The following is a 20,197-nucleotide window of genomic DNA, read 5'->3' as shown; positions in this document are numbered from 1 at the left end:
GAGTACATAGTAAATTCCAGGTCAGCCTGGACCAGAGTGAGACCCCACCTTGAAAAATTAAAAAAGAAAAAAAAAAAAAGAAAGAAAGAAACTTTTAGCATTCAATCACTGACATGATCTCTTTGCCTATAGATGAAAAAGTCATGCAAGAATGGGGCTGTCATTACAGGGTGAGACTGGGGTGATCACAGTCCCTGATGCCTCCTGAAGCCTCTGACCCTTCTGCTGTGCAGCGTGGCTGCATGTGTCCTGAACTTCTTCTCGAGGGCAGAGGCTATCTGCTGCTCATCTGTCTCCCCTCTTGCCTTGAGAGCCCGCAGAGCAATGATGCTTAACACGGGGTCTGTGAACTAGTGCCATTCTGTGAACTTTGCTCCCTGTCTTCTCTGAGATAAGTACAGAAACTCTCTGCAAACATCACTGGTGACTTGCCAGAGTAATTTTATGTCTATGGAAACCAATGGAAAATCTGGACGTGTACTTGGCATGCCTTCTGAAAATTTCACTTTTCTAGTAAGTCATTTTTATTGTATTTTAAGAAAGTATTATTACTTCTTGACCTTTTGGCTAAAATCAAGCATAGAAAGTATTGGTTCATAGCAGACTGCAAATTCAAACACTACCATCACCAGCAACAAAAACAGGTGGTGTGTGAAACACTGCTCTCCAGGCACCCATTGCCCACTCTCTTCTGCCTCCTCTTCTCCCTGTTTCCCGAAGCCTTCCCATGGCTCCTCTCCATGTGTTCTCACCACTGGAGCCCTGGGTCTCTTCACCTGAATAATCACCCTGAACAACTTGCAGCCTCAGCGCACTTCAACCATGTAGCAATTCCCCACAGAGTGACAAACCTCTAATCTTCATGTTCAATTTAATGTCCTTTGTCCAGTGGCCTGCCTGCCAGTCATTTTGACAGGAGAGGCCCCAAAGCCCCCTGGCTGATCAACAGCTATTTATGAATCACTACTATATGCTGGCTGGGGATTGTTTTCCCATGCACTGTAGATGGAGTGGTAAGAAAGAGACAAGGTCTCTGTGCCACAAGATCTTACCTACTTTACATTCCATGTCTCTGAGCATATGGCTTCCCTCTGCCTTTCTCCCTCACCTCCCGGGAAACTTGCACTCATCTCTAAAACTCAGTACTCACCCCATCATTACATCTCCTACTTCAGGCTTTCTTCCCCTTCTAGAGAGTTAGCAGGGGTGGGGAGCGTAGAGTCAGGGTTTTACTGTACAGCCTAGGATGACCTGGAACTCACTATAACTCAGGTGGTCTCAAACTCATGATCCTCTTGTCTCAGGTTCCCAAGTGCTGAGATTACAGGTGTATACCAGTATGATCAGCTTAAAAGTCCTTTTGTGTTGTGATCCCACAGTACCTTCCAGAAATCTCTACCACCATATCAGTATTCGTTGTAAAAATGTCCATTTGTTCGACCCCTCCAACTCAACTGAGGTCCTCATAGAGCAGAGAGCATGTCTAGATCACTCTTACTTCCCTAGTGCCTAGAATGGGGTCTGTGTCAGAGATATTCACCAAGTGTGATGGTTGATTTTGGCTGTCAACTTGATTGGACTGAGAAGGACCCAGTAAATTGGTAAAGCACACCTCTGGGTATCTGTGAGGGCGTTTCTAAGAGGATTAACTAAGGAGAGGAAAGACTTCCTGTGGTGGTTTGATTCAGGTGTCCCCCATAAACTTAGGTGTTCTGAATGCTAGGTTCCCAGGTGATGGATATTTGGTAATGAAGGCCTCCTGGAGGGAGTGTATTGTTGGGGGCAGGCTTATGGGCTTTATAGCCAGTTTCCCCACGCCAGTGTTTGGCACACCCTCCTGTTGCTGTGTTCCACCTTACGTTGGCCAAGGGGTGATGTCCACCCTCTGCTCATGCCATCATTTTCCCCTGCCATCGTGAAGCTTCCCCTCAAGCCTGTGAGCCAAAATAAACCTCTTTATCCTAGAAGCTACTCTTTGTTGGGTGATTTCTACCAGCAATACGAACCGGACTGCAACACTTCCCTACGGGGAGAATGCAATGGTTTTAGAGTCACTTAGCCCAAGATGTACCCTTTCTCTCTTTTTTTTTAAGTGCCCCCCCTTTTTTTTAGAATTTGTTAGCTTTTATTTTTTTACCTTTACTTACTTGCAAGCAGATAGAATATGAATATATTAATATGGGCGTGCCAAGGCCTCTGGCCACTGCAAACAAAATCCAGATGCATGCACCACCTTGTGCATCTGGCTTTACATGAGTACTGGGGAACTGAACCCAGGTTATTAGGTTTTGTAGGAAAGTGATTAAGTGCCCTTTTTGACACTCTGGTACCATGAGCAGAATGAATCCTTCCTCCTTTAATCTCTTATTATTCTGTCACAGTGATGAAGTCTTGACTAATGAAGCAAGCACGTGATGAACGAAGGAAAGACAAGACCCAGGGTTACACAGGACACTGGGGCTGGAGGGCCTTTGAGAGCAGCTTCTCTAGCTGCCGCGCTTTAAGGACGGGGTGAAAGGGTTTGCCTGAAGGACAAGAATCTGTCAGAGGCAGAGCCAGAACCGCTAATCCTCAGCCCAGTGTGCATCCCCAGTCTCTGCGTTGTTGTCTGTGAAGTATCAACAGTGGACAGACAGCCTGAGGCAAAGACAGGCTGACTGCTCAACATCTGCCAGTGCAGACAGATGGACAGACAGTGGAGTGGAACGAGAAATGGAACTCGTGAGTGCCGGCTCCTGACGCGGCGCTAACAGGCTGCTACAGGGAGGCGTCAGCACTGCAAAGGCTCTTTGCCTCAGGCGGGCTGGAGGGGAGTTACGGACTCCGTGGATGTTGGCTGGTTAACACTGACAATTCAGCTGGCACGCTGGTGGGGGTCACAGGGGGGCCCTGAGAGTAGGAAGAAAAGGCTGAGGGAGGCCCTGGGGAAAGTGGGGTTAGGTTTCAGAAAGTCCAAGGGTTTCTGAGTAAGGAGCTGGGGTGACTGAAAAGGAAGTAGCTCTGGGATAAAAGGAAAAAGAGATGTTAGAAAGAGGTGGCTCACATGGGAAGTTCTACAAGACTGGCTTTTACAAGGCTGAATATACCAGAACACTGAGAGTGGATAGTTGGCTTCCAAGAAACATACTCAGTAATGTACAAATGTGAGGCAAAGGAGATGGACACACACACACACACACACACACACACAAAAGATACATTTGCCTGGGGTGGCAGCGCACACTTATAATCCCAGTACTCACAGGGCTAGGGTAGGAGGGTCACTGGGAGTTTGAGGCCAGCCTGGCAGCCTGGCAGAGTGAACAGGTCACACTGGGCTAAAATAAGATCCTGCCTCAGAAACAAAATATAAAAACAAAAGCATCAAAAAAAAGGGATACACTCTTGGCCCTCAATCTACCTTAGTCTAGTAAGAAGTGCAACAAAGATGGCAGAAAGAAGGTGGGCTGGAGTGGGATACTGGGGCTTGGGGCAACGGCTTAAGCAGCTAAGAGCACTTCCTATGCAAGCATGAACGCTTGAGGAGGCCGGAGAGACCACTCGAATGCAATCCTGGACCTGCATAAATAGCTGGCTGTGACCACACACACATCTGTGACCCCAGTTCTGTAGGGAGAATCACAGGAGCTCATGAAAAACCACAAACTCCAGGCTCAGTGAGAGACTGGGTTCAAATAAGATGAGGTGGAGCCAGGCGAGGTGGTGCATGCCTTAATGCCAGCATATGAGAGGCAGAGGTAGGAGGACTGCCAAATTTGATGCCAACCTGGGCTAGAGTGAGACTCTACCTTGAAAAAACAAAAACAAAGGGTGGAAAAGCATTGGAGTGGGACACTTGATGGTCCACTCAGGCTACCGCAGGTGAGTGCTCCCTATCACAGGTGAGTGTATAGGGTGCTCATGGGCACACATACCTGCATACCCCATAGACACTAAACACATACACCACATTATATACTGACACCTCCCCACCCCATCCCCAAAAAGAAAAAAAAAAAAAGAAAAGCTAGAGACTAGCTGTTAGAAAGAAGTCTACCAGAACACTGGATGGGCACTGTGGGCTGGCAAGAGGATGAGGTCAGGGTCAGGCTAGAGTTACTTTAAAGCCAGTTTAAAAACTTAAGATTCAGGGGCCAGGCGTGGAGGTACATATCTTTAATCCCAGCACTCGGGAGGCAGAGGTACGAGGATTGCTGTGAGTTCGAGGCCACCCTGAGACTACATAGTGAATTCCAGGTCAGCCTGTGCTAGAGTGAGACTCTTCCTCAAAAAACAAGGGCTGGACAATGGGTGCAATAGTGGCACGTCTGTCATGGTGGAAACCAACTTCCCTCCAATTGGACTGGAGGCTCGCTCCATGGGGGGAATACATCCCTGATACTGAAAACTTAAAACAGGGGTAGTCATGAGCCCTAGGGGTATAACATCTGCTGATATCTAGATAAGTGTATATACTACGCTTATCAAACCAAAGGAATGGTTGGAAGGTAGGACTCCTTACAACATGCTCCTCCAGACACAAAATGGCCTGCATATCCATGACCTCACAGTGCCTGACACTACCTACACAAGACCGTCATAAGAGGAGGAAAAGATCATGACATCAAAATAAAAGAGAGACTGATTGAGATGGGGAGGGGATATGATGAAGAATGGAATTTCAAAGGGGAAAGTGTGGGGGGAGGGCATTACCATGGATATTTTTTATAATCATGGAAAATGTTAATAAAAATTGAGGGAAAAAAATGGGCTGGAGAGATGGCTTAGCAGTTAAGGTGTTTGCCTGCAATGCTTAAGTACCCAGGTTTAATTCTCCAGGACCCACGTAAGCAAGATGCACAAGGGGGTGTATGCATCTGGAACTTGCTTGCAGTGACTAGGGGCCCTGGTGTGCCCCATTCTATTTGCCTGTCCCTCTCTCTAAATTTAAATACACCCTCCAAAAAAACCCCTTCAGATTCGGGGCTGGAGAGATAGCCGGCTGATAAAGTACTTTGCCTTGCAGGCATGAGGAACTGAGTTCAATCCCCAGTACCCACTTAAAAAGTTAAGATTCATTCTTTGTTTTGTTTTTTTTTTTTCCGAGGTAGGGTCTCACTCTATAGCCCAGGCTGACCTGGAATTCACTATGGAGTCTCAGGGTGGCCTTAAACTCATAGTGATCCTCCTACCTCTGCCTCCCAAGTGCTGGGATTAAAGGTGTGCACTGCCACGCTGAGCCAGTCACGCAGTTTTTATGTGGCATTCAAATCCTGAGGCCAAAGTTCATGCTTGGTCTTTGTAGCCATTCTCAAGCTGAGGTTTCTGCTTTGAATTCCACTCAGAAAATCAGGAACTAGACATAGTACATGCCCTGTTCTTCCCAGCATAAACTTAGGTGTTCTGAAGCTAGGTTCCCAGCTGATGGAGATTTGGGAATTAACTCCTCCTGGAGACAGTGCATTGTTGGGGGTGGGCTTATGGGTGTTATATAGCCAGTTTTCCCTTGCCAGTGTTTGGCACATTCTCCTGTTGCTATTGTCCACTTTATGTTGGTCAGGGGGTGAAGTCCACTCTCTGCTCATGCCATCGTTTTCCTCTGCCATCATGGAGCTTCCCCTTGAGCCTCTGAGCCAAAATAAACCTCTTTTCCCCACAAGCTGCTTTTGGTTGGGTGATTTCTGCCAACAATGTGGACCCGACTGCAACAGGTGTTGCAGGAAGAGACAGAGTTAAGGGGAATGGGATGACAGTTGCCAGGATGAGAATCTCATTTCTGTATTTAAGTCATAGTAACTACTACCAATGAGAGAAACGTGCGACATTTCTTTCTCTCACTATGGACTCTAGAACTCAAATGTCTATGTGTGTATTTCATGACAGCGGAAGCAAAGCTGCCTCTGGACGTGAAGGCAACTAGCGGGGTGGGGGGACGGGGCTCTGGCAACCCCGCAAGCGGGTGGGAAGCTGCGTTCCAACCCCGGATGGCCACTCGAGCCTGTGGTGCCTTTCCTGTTTCTGCACGCTGCCTCCTATGGGCTGGTGGGAGTCCCCGTTATCAGCCCGGGGCTGCGGCCTAGGCTCCTCACACGTCAAACAGGGACTTCTTGCTAGAGAGTGAGAAGAGCTGCGCCCTGTAGCTCTACCACCACCTCGGAGCCTCAATCCCTGTGGCCTTGGGAGCAGACTGGCCTCCGCGCCCAGGCCTGCCATGGCCGTGCGAGAACCTCCCTCCATGCTGTTGCAGCAAAGCCGGTGGCCGGGACAGGCTTTGAAAGTTGATGGGCAGGAAGGCAGACCCTTTGGAGAAGGTCAGCTAAGGTCAGAAGACTTTGGAAATGTTACAGGCAAACAGCCCCTAGGACAAGAGAGCAGGATCCTGCCGCTCGGTTGGCTGGTCACACACACTGCCAGACCCAGGGAGGTCGAGGCGGGGAGGGAGGTCAGAAGTTGGCAGGCCTTCAGGCCCTGAGTGACAGCAACTTGTTCAGGTCTGGGAGGGTGATACAAGCGAGCTAATGGTTTTGGCCCTTGAGGCTGGGAAGCTAAGGCAGGGGGTATAAGAGGATGCTAACTAAAAAGGCAGGTGGGAGAAATGTAAAGGTGGGGGCTCAGGGCATCTGTTCCAAGTCACCAGGCAGGAATCATGCCCCTGAACGGCTCAAAGGGACAGCCTTGGCCTGGGGGCGAGGCTGCAGGGAGCTCCATAAAAGGCCTTTGCCTCTTTATTTCAAAGGTGTTCGATCTGGAAGGGAAGCGTGGAAGGCTCCTTGCAGAGTGAACTCTGTTTGGCGGCTGGGGGGAGCCAGGGGACAATGGCTGGGAATACTGACTGCAGGCCTGGCAGGGAGAAACGCCACAGCGTGCATGCTCGTTCTTAGATCCAGTGTCTTGCCGCAGAGCTTTCCAAAGGACAAAGTAAGAAGCATCCTGTTCGGTGGTGTTTTCTAAGTCCCTAAGCAGTGAGTCCTCACTCTGAGGTCTGTCATCTGCTGCACGGTCACCACATTCTTGAGGAGCCCCGTCCTTCACAGCTATACGCCCCAGACCTAGGTATGTTTGAGGCAGGTCCCTTGAAGACTGAGGATGTAGGCCAGGAATGGGTTTGCAGCCAGCGTGCGTGCTTGTGGCTGACAGGTGGCAGAGTTGACAGTTCTTGGTAAATCTCCCTTCCAGCTTTCAGATTCCATGGAGAATGAGCCCTGGATAAAGAGGACCCCAGGGTCTAGCACCAAGAAAAGGCACAGAATGGGTGAGCAGGGGTACTGGGGCCATGTTGTCACTTGGTAGCCTGGGCCTCTCATACGCTGCAAGGTGCTTGCCCCTCCCACAGAGGGTGGACTGGCAAAGAGGAAAGGAGGAGGGGAAGTGGTTTCATGAAGGTGCCTGGCAGGTAGCTCTGTATCAGGCTTGGGCTGAACCAGCCCAGCCCAAGTAATGAGACTGCCACTCCTGAAAGAGTATACACTTATTAGGTGCCAAGTTCTATGCCAGGTATGGAAGGCGTCAGTCAGCCATGGTTCTCATCTTCAGGGAGTTGAGTCAAATTAGAGAGACAGAATATCACCACGTAGCCCAAACCCACAGCCCTCCTTGTCACCTGAGCACTCAGATTAAAGGCATGTCTAAACAAGGAAAAACAAGCCGATGGGTCCAAAGCTGGAGACAAACAGGAGACCATCAGAATGCTGGAAAGGTCCAGGTGCGACTGCACTGGGGACGGGATTAGGGAGAACACTCTGGTGACGTGGATTTGTAGGGAGCTGACAAGACTCTCCCTTGCTCCCTTGGCCCTGCTCTGGAGGTCACAGGGAGGGACACTTTTGGGAAGAGAAGCAATCGAGAAAGCTCTCATGGCTTGTGTAGTCAGGTGAGGTGGCATGGGGTGTCCCACATGTGTGGACCAAGATCGCATTCCAGCCGCCGGAGGGCCAATCACAAATGCACTGTACTGTCACTCAAGCACAGCCACGCTCGAGGGTTTCCGAGCTCAAGGAGGGTAAAGGGGTGCCGGAGAAGCGCCCCCTCCCTCCTGGCCCAGCTCTCACCTCCGTCAAGTAGCTCCTTCACGGTGCGGTAGTCATCGGCCAGGACAGCGTAGTGCAGGGCTGTGCAGCCCTTGAAGCTGGCACGGTTGTTCAGCCTGTTGTTGAAGTCATCCTCTCGGGTGACCAGGACTAGGGGGAGAAACATAAACCATTAGCAACAAATCCATATCTTATCTGCTTCCCCATCCTTCACCCCTCCTCTGGTGACACTCCTGATTCTGCTGAGATTACAGGTGTGAGCCACCATGTCCAGCTTCATCTGTTTTCTCTCTCTCTCTTTTTGTTCTTTGAGGTAGGGTCTCATTCTAGCCCAGGCTGACCTGGAATTCACTATGTAGTCTCAGAGTGGCCTCGAACTCACGGCAATCCTCCTACCTCTGCCTCCCAAATGCTGGGATTAAAGACGTGTGCCACCATGCCCTGTTAGTTTTTTTTTTAAATATTTTATTTATTTATTTGTGTGTATGAGAGAGAGAGGGAGGAAGGGAGACAGATGGAGAGAGAGAGAGAGAGAGAGAGAGAGAGAGGGAGAGAGAATGGCACTGAGGGCCTCCAGACACTGCAAATGAACTCCAGACGCAAGTGCCACCTTGTGCATCTGGCTTACATGGGATCTGGGGGATCGAACCTGGGTCCTTCGGCTTCACAGGTAAGCGCCTTAAGGGCTAAGCCATCTCTCCAACCCAGCTTGTGTTTTTTTTTTTTGGGGGGGCAAGGTCTCTGTATGTAGCTCAGGCTGACTTCAAACTCAGTATGATTCTGCCTCAGCTGCTCAAGTGCTGGATTGCAGCAGGCACTTTTATGTGCAGTTTAAATCCCTCAACTGCTCATCTGAGCACCTCCTCGTGGTAAGGAGCTCTCCTCTGTGTGCGGCTGCCTGTGCTGGGCGAGAGGAAGCAAAACAATCTGCTTAGTTCCACAAATGCTTGCTGACATACAGAATGTGTTAGGATTCATTTTGGGAACCTAAAATGAATCATTATGGTCCCTGACCTAATCTGATAGGAGAGTAACTTTTGAGATAAACTGTTTGTTACAAGTGCAATGGGAAGATACAGAAAGCCAGTGGAGAGCACAGACCAGCTTGGGCATGAAGATGGGACCCAGGAAGATAGGAGTCTGAGGGATGAGGAGCAGCTGTCCAGGTGAACAAAGAAGGTGGAGGAGGGGCTAGGAGGATGACACGGGCATGGAGGCTGTCTCAGCAGAAGAGGACACATCTCTGGTTTTTAGTTTATAAAAGCAAGTAAAAATCTAAAATTACAGAAAAGTTCAAAAAATATTTTTTTCTAGATTTCCTACTGTGTGTGTATTCCCTATAAAATTGGAGTTTACTGTATATGTAAGTAATCTTGTTATTTGCTGTTGTCTTTTTGGTAAGTCTGGGTATTGAACCCAGGGCCTTGTACACGCCAGGCAAATACTCTACTGATGAGCTCCATCTCTGTACATTTTTTTTTTAACGTTTAATAAATACTTTAAGCAGTTTTGAAAGGTAAGCAGAATAGTAGCCACTCCACCCAGGCTCACAGCAGTGCTAATGTTCATTACTGCCTCTACTTGCTCTCTCTCACTGGTACAGAATAATCCCAAACTCTCTGTTTTACAGGACGCTCTGCTTTGGGTAGCCACAATCATCTCTGCTCACCAGAATGGTTCGTATTACCTCACAGTTCTAGACAGGATAAGAAACTGAAAGGCTCCTGTGCTCCTGGGACCCTCCCATGGGAGATGAGGCCCAAGAGAGCAGTTTCTGTCCTTCTCATAGAACTGCCTTATGTTCCTGAGCATCCGGGTGGGGGAGGGTCGGGGACCTGCCTCGCTGTGTCTCTTCTCCTCTGGCACCAGGCCTGCAAAGCCTCTGGTAGGAGAAAGGTGTGGCCTGAGGCAAGGACTAACCTCACCTAGATGCTCACCACACCTGGCAATTCCTAAACCCTCCTTTCCTTAGTGCTCTCAGAATGGTGAGCGTATGGCCACCCCCCCCCAAAAGACCGTCCACGCCTCTTCCTAACAATGATTCCCTTTGTTAATCAGCTTTCTCTGTGCCAGGCATGGTCCTGTCACACAATCCCATTTAAGTCTCACAGCGACTGAACCTAGTAGGCATTATTACTCTCACTTTATAAAGCTGACGCTCAGAGGTCGCCCCGTTAACAAGTGGCTGGGTAAGAAGACAGGTGTGGTGGTGCACGCCTATCACCATCCCAGTTACTTGGGAGGCAGAAGGAGGAGAATCCCTTGAGTTCATTCAATGCATGACTGGGCTGAGATGAGTGGGAATTAGCCCAAGTCTAGAGCTGGAGAGATGGCTTAGCAATTAAGACACTTGCCTGTGAAGCCCAAAAACTCATGTTCAAGTCTCCAGGCCCCACGTAACACAGATGCACTGTGAGGCAAGTATGCAATGTTGCACAAGGGGAACATGTGTCTGGAGTTCATTTGCTACAGCTGAAGGCCCTGGTGTGCCCATTCTCTCTCTCTCAAACTGAAAAAAAAAAAAAAAAAAAAAAAAAAGAATTGGCTCAGGTCTAAACCTGAGTTTTAGCTCATTCTCCATTTGGGAAATGAAGGAACTGAGGCCAGAGAAGCGGGACCTGGATGTTGTAGTCTCAGCCTTGGCTCCGGCTCTCTCTTCAATTTCCGTCCACACAGAAAGGCAAGCAAGACACTGCTCTGACCACAGGATGGCTGCAAGGGCTGTAGCCAGGTCCCATGAGCTGGCTTGGGTGGAAGTACTTCAAACACTTGGCCAGAGTGAAGCTGGTGGAGCCAGAGCTGGAGACTACAGCACACTCTTCGCGGACTGTAGACTCAATGGTCAGTCAGCTCTTCCACTCCAGACAGGGGACCTCCAGCCCTGAAGTGTTATCTGGCCTTCCTTTCACAGGGAGAACAGGAAGTGAGAAAGCCTCTGAGCAGATAATGGACAAGTCCTGTGTGCAGTGGCATCTACAATGTCACCCTAAGAGCCCTTTAGGACCACAATCAGAGGTTATGAACTCTTATTCATGAATCATGTACTTGCTAAATCTTACTTATCAAATCACGTGAGAGGACCCTGTCTCGGGAAGACTGGGAGGATGCTTTAGAATCCAGCAGATTGATTATAATCGAGTGCTGGCCAGGCAGGGAGGGAGAAGAACAGGACAATGAAAAGCTGAAAAAGGAATTCAGAGCCCAGCACCTCAAAAGGCCCTGAGGGCACCACTGAACTGCCACATAGGACATTAACTGCTGGATATAATGATCAACGGGAGGAAAAGTGATAGTTGGCTCAAGAAAGCAAGAAGGGTGTAATCCGTTTTGCAAAGAAAACCCATTATTCACTCAACAAACAAGTATAATGAGTACCAGGGCAAGGTGGTGGCTTCTGGAGATGGAAGAATGAATAAGACCCAGTTTGTGATGCTAAGAAGTTAAGTGGCCAATTCCAGAGTCAGACCAACAGTACACTGTCATACAAGCACAGCAGGCAGATGGCCTCAGGGAATGCAGATGGGACCACTGGAGTCACAGCCCAGCTAATAAGGAATGTCCATGACATGCCCTGGTCACCTCTGAGGTCTCACCCCTCACTTCCTAATGTTCTTTCCTGTTCTGGTCTTTTGAAAATGCCATTATTTCTACTAGCTGGAACAGCTGCCCATCCCTCAAACCTTCACTTGGCTAACAATTCCTTCTTAGGCCTCTAGTGAGAACTTGCTTCCTCCAGTGATTTCCGTTTAAGTGTGAGGTAGTTACTGCTCCACAGAGCTCTTCTAGCACCTTTGGCCTCTTCTGATCAGAGGGTTTGTTCCATTCTATCCTAGCCATCTGCCGCTGTGAATCTGCTTTACCAGGACACCAAAAGCCCAATGAGGACACAGCAGGCAGAGGGACCTCCTTCTTGCCAGGTGTACCCACAGTACAGCACAATGCCTGTCCACAAACATGTGCGACAAATACTTGTTGAATCAAAAAATAAGTATAGGGCTAGAGAGATGGATGGCTCAGTGGCTAAGGTGTTTGCCTGCGAAGCCTAACAATTAGAGTTTGATTTTCCCAGTACCAAGTAAAGCCAGATGCACAGTGCTTCATGCATCTGGAGTTCGTTTACAGTGGCTAAAGGCCCTGGTGTACCCATTCTCTTTATCTCTCTATCTCTCTGCTTACAAATAAATAAATAAAAATAATTTAAAAAATACACACACATATATATGAAAGTTCCAACAGAGTATCCTATACATGAAAAGTGTAACTCTAAAACATTATGAAATCAAACTTTTTTTGAGTGTTGGCACGACACTCGAAAGCTTTCTGATTTTGGCTGGGCCTGACGGCACATACCCAGCACTTGGGAAGTATAAGCCAAGGCTACCCTGGGCTACATGGCAAGACCCTATCTCAGAAAAAGTTTCTGATTTTTCAGCATTTAGATTTTAGATTTTTTTTCTATTTTTATTTATTAATGAGAGAGAGAGAGAAAATGGGCACGCCAGGGCCTTCAGCCACTGCTACCCTTTGTGCATCTGGCTTATGTGGGTTCTGGGGAATTGAACCTGGGTCCTTTGGCTTTACTGGCAAGTGCCTTAACTGCTAAGCCATCTCTGCAGACCTAGATTTCCGATTTTTGTGTTTTTTTTTTTGAGGTGGAGTTTCACTCTAGTCCAGGCTAACCTGAAACTAACTATGTAGTCTCAGGGTGGCCTCAAACTCACGGCAATACTCCTACCTCTGCTTCCCGAGTGCTGGGATTAAAGGCGCGTGCCACCATGTCCAGCAATTTCAGATTTTTGGATTAGGGATGCACAATCAGTAAAATCTATGCCAAGGATTCCAGAAACACTCCAAAATCTGAAATGCTTTTTGCCATTAAGCATTTTGGATAGCCATATTCAACACAGCATGCATAAACAAAGGCCTAACAATATTTTTGTTTCTATTTCTGGAATAAGGCCAATGATAATACCAGCCCATAATGGAGGCAGCAGAGAATGGCTATTAAGCAGAGTTAGGTGAGCTCTGGAGGCAGACTGCTTGTGTTTGAACCCCCCTGAGTTTACGAGATCACTGAGTAATCTTGCACAATTTACTTAACTTCTTCGTACCACATTCCTTTGTTTTGGTTGGAGATAGACAACATGAACTTCCTCACAGGATATTGTAACGTCTGATACTGAGAAAAGGGGGTGTAGTGCATAAAGTGCCTTTGCATAAATGCCAGCTATTACCCTTTCTGACTAGTCTTGAGCTTCCAAAATATCAGTCTTGAAAAAATGTGGGAGGACTTTTTCTTATTTTTATATTTTTCCTGCAAGAAAGGCACAGGAGCGGGAGAATTGGTCTGCGTTAAGAACCACCTGTTTCAGTTGGTGTCAGTGGGCACTTTCCTGCTTGCTAGCCTCATTTGCTCACCTGGCTAAAAACCTGCAGAACATTCCCAAAACCGAGTAGGGCTTTACAACTGGAAAGCATTTTCACTTCAGATTAGCCCTGAGAAGTGTAACTTTGTGGTTCCACTTCACAGAATGTCACTGATGTTCAGAAGGGTGACACGCTCTATGGCCGGAAACATCTATGTTAAGCACCAAGCTCTTTCTCCATGGTGTCCAGTGTTAGGAATCATGCCTTAACTCTTCAAGCGTGGGAGATCCTTCAACAGACTTCATGCCACAAAGGGTGGCTTGAAGTGGAAAGGGAGTGGGGAGAGAACCGGCAGCCCCTGACACACACACACACACACACGCTCATCTAGCCCTCACTGAGGGAACCCACGGAAGCTGAAGGGATTCCTCCCAGCCTATCTCACCAGCTGGCCACTAAGGTGGTCTTCTGTGGCCCCAGCATTTACAGCTGGACCCCAGCCAGTGAACCGTCTCTTCTTTACAACAGGAGCTGGCCTGTGGACTAGCCAATCTCTTCACTTCTTTCCACAGCCTGGAGGAACTTCCTTCCTCTTGAAATTGGGCTTTTTATTTTATTTTTTTGGTTTTTCAAGATAGGGTCTCACTCTAGCCCAGGCTGACCTGGAATTCACTATGGAGTCTCAGGGTGGCCTCGAACTCACAGTGATCCTCCTACTTCTGCCTCCCGAGTGCTGGGATTAAAGGTGTGCGCCACTACGCCCAGCTAAATTGGGCTTTTTAAAAACCCAACTCAAGGCTTCCTCTCCCAGAAAGCCCACCCTCCCAACTCTGCCTGCACTGCTGACTGTATGTTGTCGATTAGCAGTTAATTACTGTATTATGACCTTGCCTGTGATACTTTCATGAGCAAGAATTTTCCCTTCTGTTCTGACTCACCAATTAGACCCCAGGCTCATCACAGTCAACAGTAATTAGTTCCTAACACTTTCTGGACTGCATGAAGTATCACTTTAGGATTTCATGAAGTTTCAACAACAAGCTACATCAGCTTCCATCTATTCACCTACTCACAAGCACACTGGTCCTCAGCTGAGTAGTAGTATGTATAGTAAACACTATGAGGTGGGCCGCAGGTCTAATGGAAGCAGAGGTAACCCATGGAATGTGGCTGTGGAAGCAAACTCCCAAAAGAACTATTTTGAAGGTGTGGGGGAGTTGGCCAGGTGGAGAGGGGAAGAGCATTTCAGGGGAAGAACAGACATTCACAAAAACAGAGGGTGAAAACGGCATTATTATCCATTCGAGAAGCTGCGAGTCCTTCAGTGAGCCCGGCCACTTGAGGCTGTGAAGCAGCGAGTGGGCAGAGATGAGGCTGTCCATGGAGGTGGCTGCCTGGTGCGGACAGGGGCCTGGGCCTAGCATATGCAGAACTATAGACATGGAATGTTTTCTGTTGATGAATTAGATCACCAGGAACGACAGGCCAGGAGGCCAGAGGACTGAGAACAAAACTGACCCTTTCACTTCTGTGATGGATGTGTGGTTCAATCCCTCTGTGCCACAAGGTCCCGATGGTTAAAGCAGAGAAGTTTCTCTGCATCAGTGTTCTCAAATTTTAGTGGAGACAGGACTGGGTGTGAACTGGTTAAACATATCCATTCCTGGGCCTCCTTTCTAGCCACTAAGTTAATACACAGGACAGGAAAAGCACATTTGGAAAGCCCTCCGAGGAGCTCCGTGAGCAGCTAGCCTAAGGGTCCTTCTCACTCTAGGTTACTGTGAAGAACACAAAGACACAAGCTGGCCAAAGTCACCCTGTGGTAGGGAGGCCAGGGATGCCTGGGCACCAGAATGTTCTCTTCCACGTTTAGAAGGTTAAGGTAGAAGTCCCAGGGCCATGTACGTTGGATGAGATCCCCACCCAATTCAAATCACCTCTCTCTCAAAATCTGTTGGAATTAGGTCCTTCTATACCATAGACTCTTATTTGCCTCCTTATCTACCACATTAAATACTTTCCATGGGCTGGAAAATGGTGGTGGAGAACCCTGTCCTTGAAAGCTTGTCTGTGCTACAAACAATATTATATTGGAATGATCTCTCTTTTACAGAGTATTGCTGAAGGAAAAAAATTAGTCATTGAATGATAGACTTTGGAACCTAACCTAGTGACTCTGGAAAATTACTTAATCTTCCTGGGCCTCAAATTTCTCATTCATAAAGTGGGACTATTAACATATATTAATTGGGTTCTAATTAATTTGAGGTGATGTTATATCTGGACAACACAGGAAGTGGCAGTCTTTAAGTTAACATGTCCTCCCTTGTCTCAGAACCTAAGACACATCCACATTTCTCTACTGACTTTCAGAGAGCCCTGGTGATTTCCTCTAAACAGATGTTACACTCCCCTCTGCTGTGTTCAGCTTTGTGTAGGCCCACACCCCATAAGGAAACCCTGGTTAACCTACTGTGAATACTCAGGGGGATGGCAAGGTATATTAGAATTGGTCAAAAATACTTAACATCTCTTGAGATGCAGTTTCTTTGTCTGCAAAATAAATAGCATTACCTATTCCACATCATTCCATGCCAAGCCCAATTAAGTACTGGACACAGAGTCTGAACAGACATTTCTCCAAGTAGAACACACTAATGGCCATGAAAAGATGTTCAACATCACTGGCCACCAGGGACGCACAAGCCCAAACCACAATGATGTGCAGCACACACCTGTGATCCCAGCACTGAGGAGACAGAGACATGAGACTGTGAGTTCAAGTCCACCCTGACACTACTGAGTAAATTCCAGGTCAGCCTGGGCTACAGTGAGACCCTACCTCAGGAAAAAAAAAAACAAACAGCAAACCATCACCACCAACAACAAAAACAAACCTAAGTGTAAACAAGTAAACAACCAATTAACTAATCAAGTGACTGACAAGAAAAGCCTGAACAAACAAAACCATAAGATACCATTTCACACTTACTAGAAATGGCTATAATAAAAAAGTCAGACCAGAGGTAAAAAGATGGCTTAGCAGTTAAGGTACTTGCCTGTGAAGCCTAAGGACCCAGGTTTGATTCCCCTGTACCCACTTAAACCAGATGCACATTGGTGCATGCATTTGGAGTTCATTTGCAGTGGCTAGATATCCTGGTATGCCCATTTTCTCTCTCTTTCTCTTAAATAATAATAATTAAAAAATACCCTCAGACCAAAAGAAGTGTGGTACAAATGTTAAATGATGTGGCTATTTTGGAAAATAGTCTGATGCTTCCTCAACAGGTTAAGAGTAACGAAAATGGAAACTCAACTCCTATTTATACACAAGAGAGCTGACACTTGAGATGTCATACCTTCAATGCTACCTTCCTAATTTCTAAGGACTTCTCATAGGGATTGAATTATTTCAAAGCTTTCAGCTTTACCTGATATTAGGACATCTTAAATTGATAGTCATATAGGCCAAAGTGTGCTCATGTGCACATGCGTGCACACATATACACACACAAATTATACAAGATAACTCATATATGATGTATTGGTTAATACTTATGATAAATCATGTGTATGTGTGTTTCCCAGTGATTCTATTTTTCTGAAATATTTTAAGACATTATCTATGTGACACAAGTGTTGATATGCTGTGTTGTTATTTCAATGTAATTATTGATTGCTGATTAATTTCAATGTAATTTATCATTTCTCTTCATGCTTTCGTTTGACTCATTAAATAGAAGTGTGCTATTAAATTTATAAATACTTTACATTTAAAAAAAAAAGAGAGAGCTGAAAAAAATATGTCCACATAAAAATGTGTACACAAGGGGCTGGAGAGATGGCTTAAGTTAAGGGCACTCTCTTGCAAAGCCTGACATCCAGGGTTCAATTCCCCAGTACTCACGTGAAGCCAGATGCAAAAAGTGGCCATGTATCTGGGAGTTAGTTTACAATGGCAGGAGGCCCTGGCGTGCCCATTCTTTTTGACTTCCAAATGAATAATTTTTTTTTAAAAAAATGTGTACACAAGTCTATGGTTATATCACCCTGAATCTTGGAAGCTAAACAGGGTCGGGTCTGGTTAGTACTTGGATAGGCGACCACATGGAAATATCCATTATTGTAGGCTTAAAAAGAAAAACCAACTTATACACAAGTATTTGTAGCAGCAATATGTAAAAAAAGAAAAAAAAAAGCCAAGTAGAAATAATTCCATGCCCACCAACTGATAAATAGGTAAAATATGGCATATCCACATAGATAATATTATTTAGCCCTAAAAATGAATGAAATATTGGTTATAACATGGATGAAACATTTACTAGGTAAAGGAAGCCAGCCATAAGTGATATATAGTGTACAACTCTGCATGTACAGAACGGCCAGTTCAGGTAAAATACAGAGGCAGAAAGCAGATTACTGTGCCAGGTGTTCAAAGCAGGTGAGGGGAAGTGGGGAAGGGATAATGCACATGGGGTTTCTTTATGAGGACATGAATTTTCTTTGGGGGGGGTGCTTTATGAGGGAGGGTCTCACTCTAGCCTAGGTGGACCTGGAATTAATTGTTGTCCCAGAGTGGCCTGGAACTCACCGTTTCCTCCTGAGTGCTGGGATTAAAGGCATTTGCCACCACACCCGGCTCTGAAAATGTTTTAAAGTTGATAGTAGTGATAGCTGTACCACTCTTGTGAATGCAGCATAGATTTTAAATGAGTTAAATCTCAATAAAGCTGTTATGTTTAAAACTGTAAGCTGGGACTAGAGAGATGGCTTAGTGGTTAAGGTGCTTGCCTGCAAAACCAAAGGACCTAAGTTTGATTCTCTAATATCCACATAAAGCCAGATGCATAAGGTGGCTCATGTGTCTGGAGTTTGTTTCCAGTGGCTTGAGGCTCTGATGTGTCCAATCTCTTGCTCTCTCCCTCTCTATCTGCCTCTTTTTTACTCTCTCTCTCTTAAATAAATAAATAAAATATTTTAAAGTTTTTATTTTTATTTAGTTATTAGAGACAGAGAAAAAGAGGGGGGGAGAGGGAGAAGGAAAGAATGGGCACACCAGGCCTCTAGCCACTGCAAATGAACTCCAGATGCACGTGCCATCATGTGCATCTGGCTTACATGGGACCTGAAGACTCAAGCCTGAGTCCTTAGGCTTCGCAGGCAAGAGCCCTAACCACTAAGCAACCTCTCCAGCCCAAATGACATATTTTAAAAAGATTGTAAACTGGGCATAAAACCCCATACCTGTAATTCCAGATTTTAGGAGATGGAGACAGGAGGATCAGAAGTTCAAAATTATCTTTGGTTACACAGCGAATCCAAGGCCCACATGGGCTATCCAAAACCCTGTTCCCAATCAAACAAAACAAAAATGTCCGTAAAAACGTTGGCATATTGCCTAGCATGTAGGAGGGACTCAATAAATGATAATAAATTTAGCATGTAGGAGGGACTCACTAAATGATAATAAATTTATATTGTTCCTTGTCTCTTTCTCCCATCCAAGTACTAAACAGGTCTGACCCTGCTTAGCTTCCGAGATCAGAGATTCGGTGTGTTCAGAGTGGCATGGCCATAGACCCTTTTCTCCTTCTGATGCTATCCTAATTGCATGGAACCACCTCCAACACCAATAATGTAGAAAAGCAGTGGAAATGCATTTCATATTCAGCAGAGTCACAGGTGAGTCCTAAAGGTTAAAGACTCAAGAATGAGCTTCACTCCAGTATGCACATAACCGGTCAACTCTGTGTAATAAGAAAGTAATGATTTCCATTTCCCAAACACTTACTATATGCAAGGTTTCACACAACTATTTCTCCTCACAAGCACTGCACTGAGCTGTCACTGAAGAAACGAAGAATTTGAGGTCATGCAACTTGCTTAAAGTAACACTATGAATGGATGACTGAATTGGTTTATTCAACGCAGACACTTGTATTCTTTCCTATGTAATTACATGACTTCATTCTGTCTTCCTTTTATTTATTTACAGTTGACCCGTACTTCATGAGTCAAACAGCCTGATTTCATGATCTATCTTCCCCTCTTTGTCTTCTAGCAGTGTCTAGTGCACATCAAAACAGTTGACATTTCTTCTTGCATGGCCTTGTGTATTCTCAGATTGTTTCCTGTGTACACTCTTGAACATGGCAAGTGTTCAGCAAATTCTCTAGTAAGTGGATGTTGAGCTTGTGTCCCCAAGCAGAAAACAGACAGACATTGTATCTTCCGGATCTCTTTACCCTTCATGGTGACTGAGGCGGTTCTCACAGGTACCATGCTCTCTGCCCAAGGACTCAAAGCTTTCTCCCTAGGAACTGGCCCACCCCAGAGCAGCTGGTAGACTGCAGGAGCCCCGGATAGGGAAGAGCGGATCAGCACTTCAACTATAGACACATGCGGGACAACCTTCCTGCAGGCCCACAGGCCCGTCTTCTCTCACCCCGTGAAAAGGAAGGGGAGAGCAGGGACGCGGCAAGGGACTTGGAAGGTGACAGGCAGCTCAGTGACCTTGTGTGCGGTCTTGAAGAGTGTGGCATTCTCTCTGGCCCAGCCCTCCGTTACCAGAAAACCTGGTTTCCAGAACCCATGTGTTACCCATCATCAAATTTAAAAGGTGAGACAAAAATCCCAAGAATCTGGTCCTCTTCTCTATCAGTCAACCCCAACTCTGCCCGAACTTCTGTTTCCCGCCTCTCCTAACTCTCAGAGCAATACCAAGCACAGAGGTATGTGGAGCCCTTTGATTTGCTCCGTAGTCACCCTGTGCTCACCCTCTCCCCGCCCCATGCCCGTCCTAACCAGAGCAGCCCTCG

General features: G+C 46.6%; 1 protein-coding gene across 1 annotated transcript in view; it reads right to left on the bottom strand.

Annotated features, from left to right (window-relative positions):
- Positions 1 to 20,197, bottom strand: part of Clpb (caseinolytic mitochondrial matrix peptidase chaperone subunit B) — a 145,383-nt gene that overhangs the window by 51,919 nt on the left and 73,267 nt on the right. The window contains exon 5 of the mRNA XM_045145897.1: positions 8,028 to 8,156. Coding sequence (XP_045001832.1) covers positions 8,028 to 8,156 — 129 coding nt within the window. The remainder of the gene's footprint in view (positions 1 to 8,027; positions 8,157 to 20,197) is intronic.

The sequence above is a fragment of the Jaculus jaculus genome, chromosome 3 (assembly GCF_020740685.1).
Source record: "Jaculus jaculus isolate mJacJac1 chromosome 3, mJacJac1.mat.Y.cur, whole genome shotgun sequence".
In the NCBI taxonomy this organism is placed as follows: domain Eukaryota; kingdom Metazoa; phylum Chordata; class Mammalia; order Rodentia; family Dipodidae; genus Jaculus; species Jaculus jaculus.
This window is presented reverse-complemented; position numbering and strand designations above follow the sequence as displayed.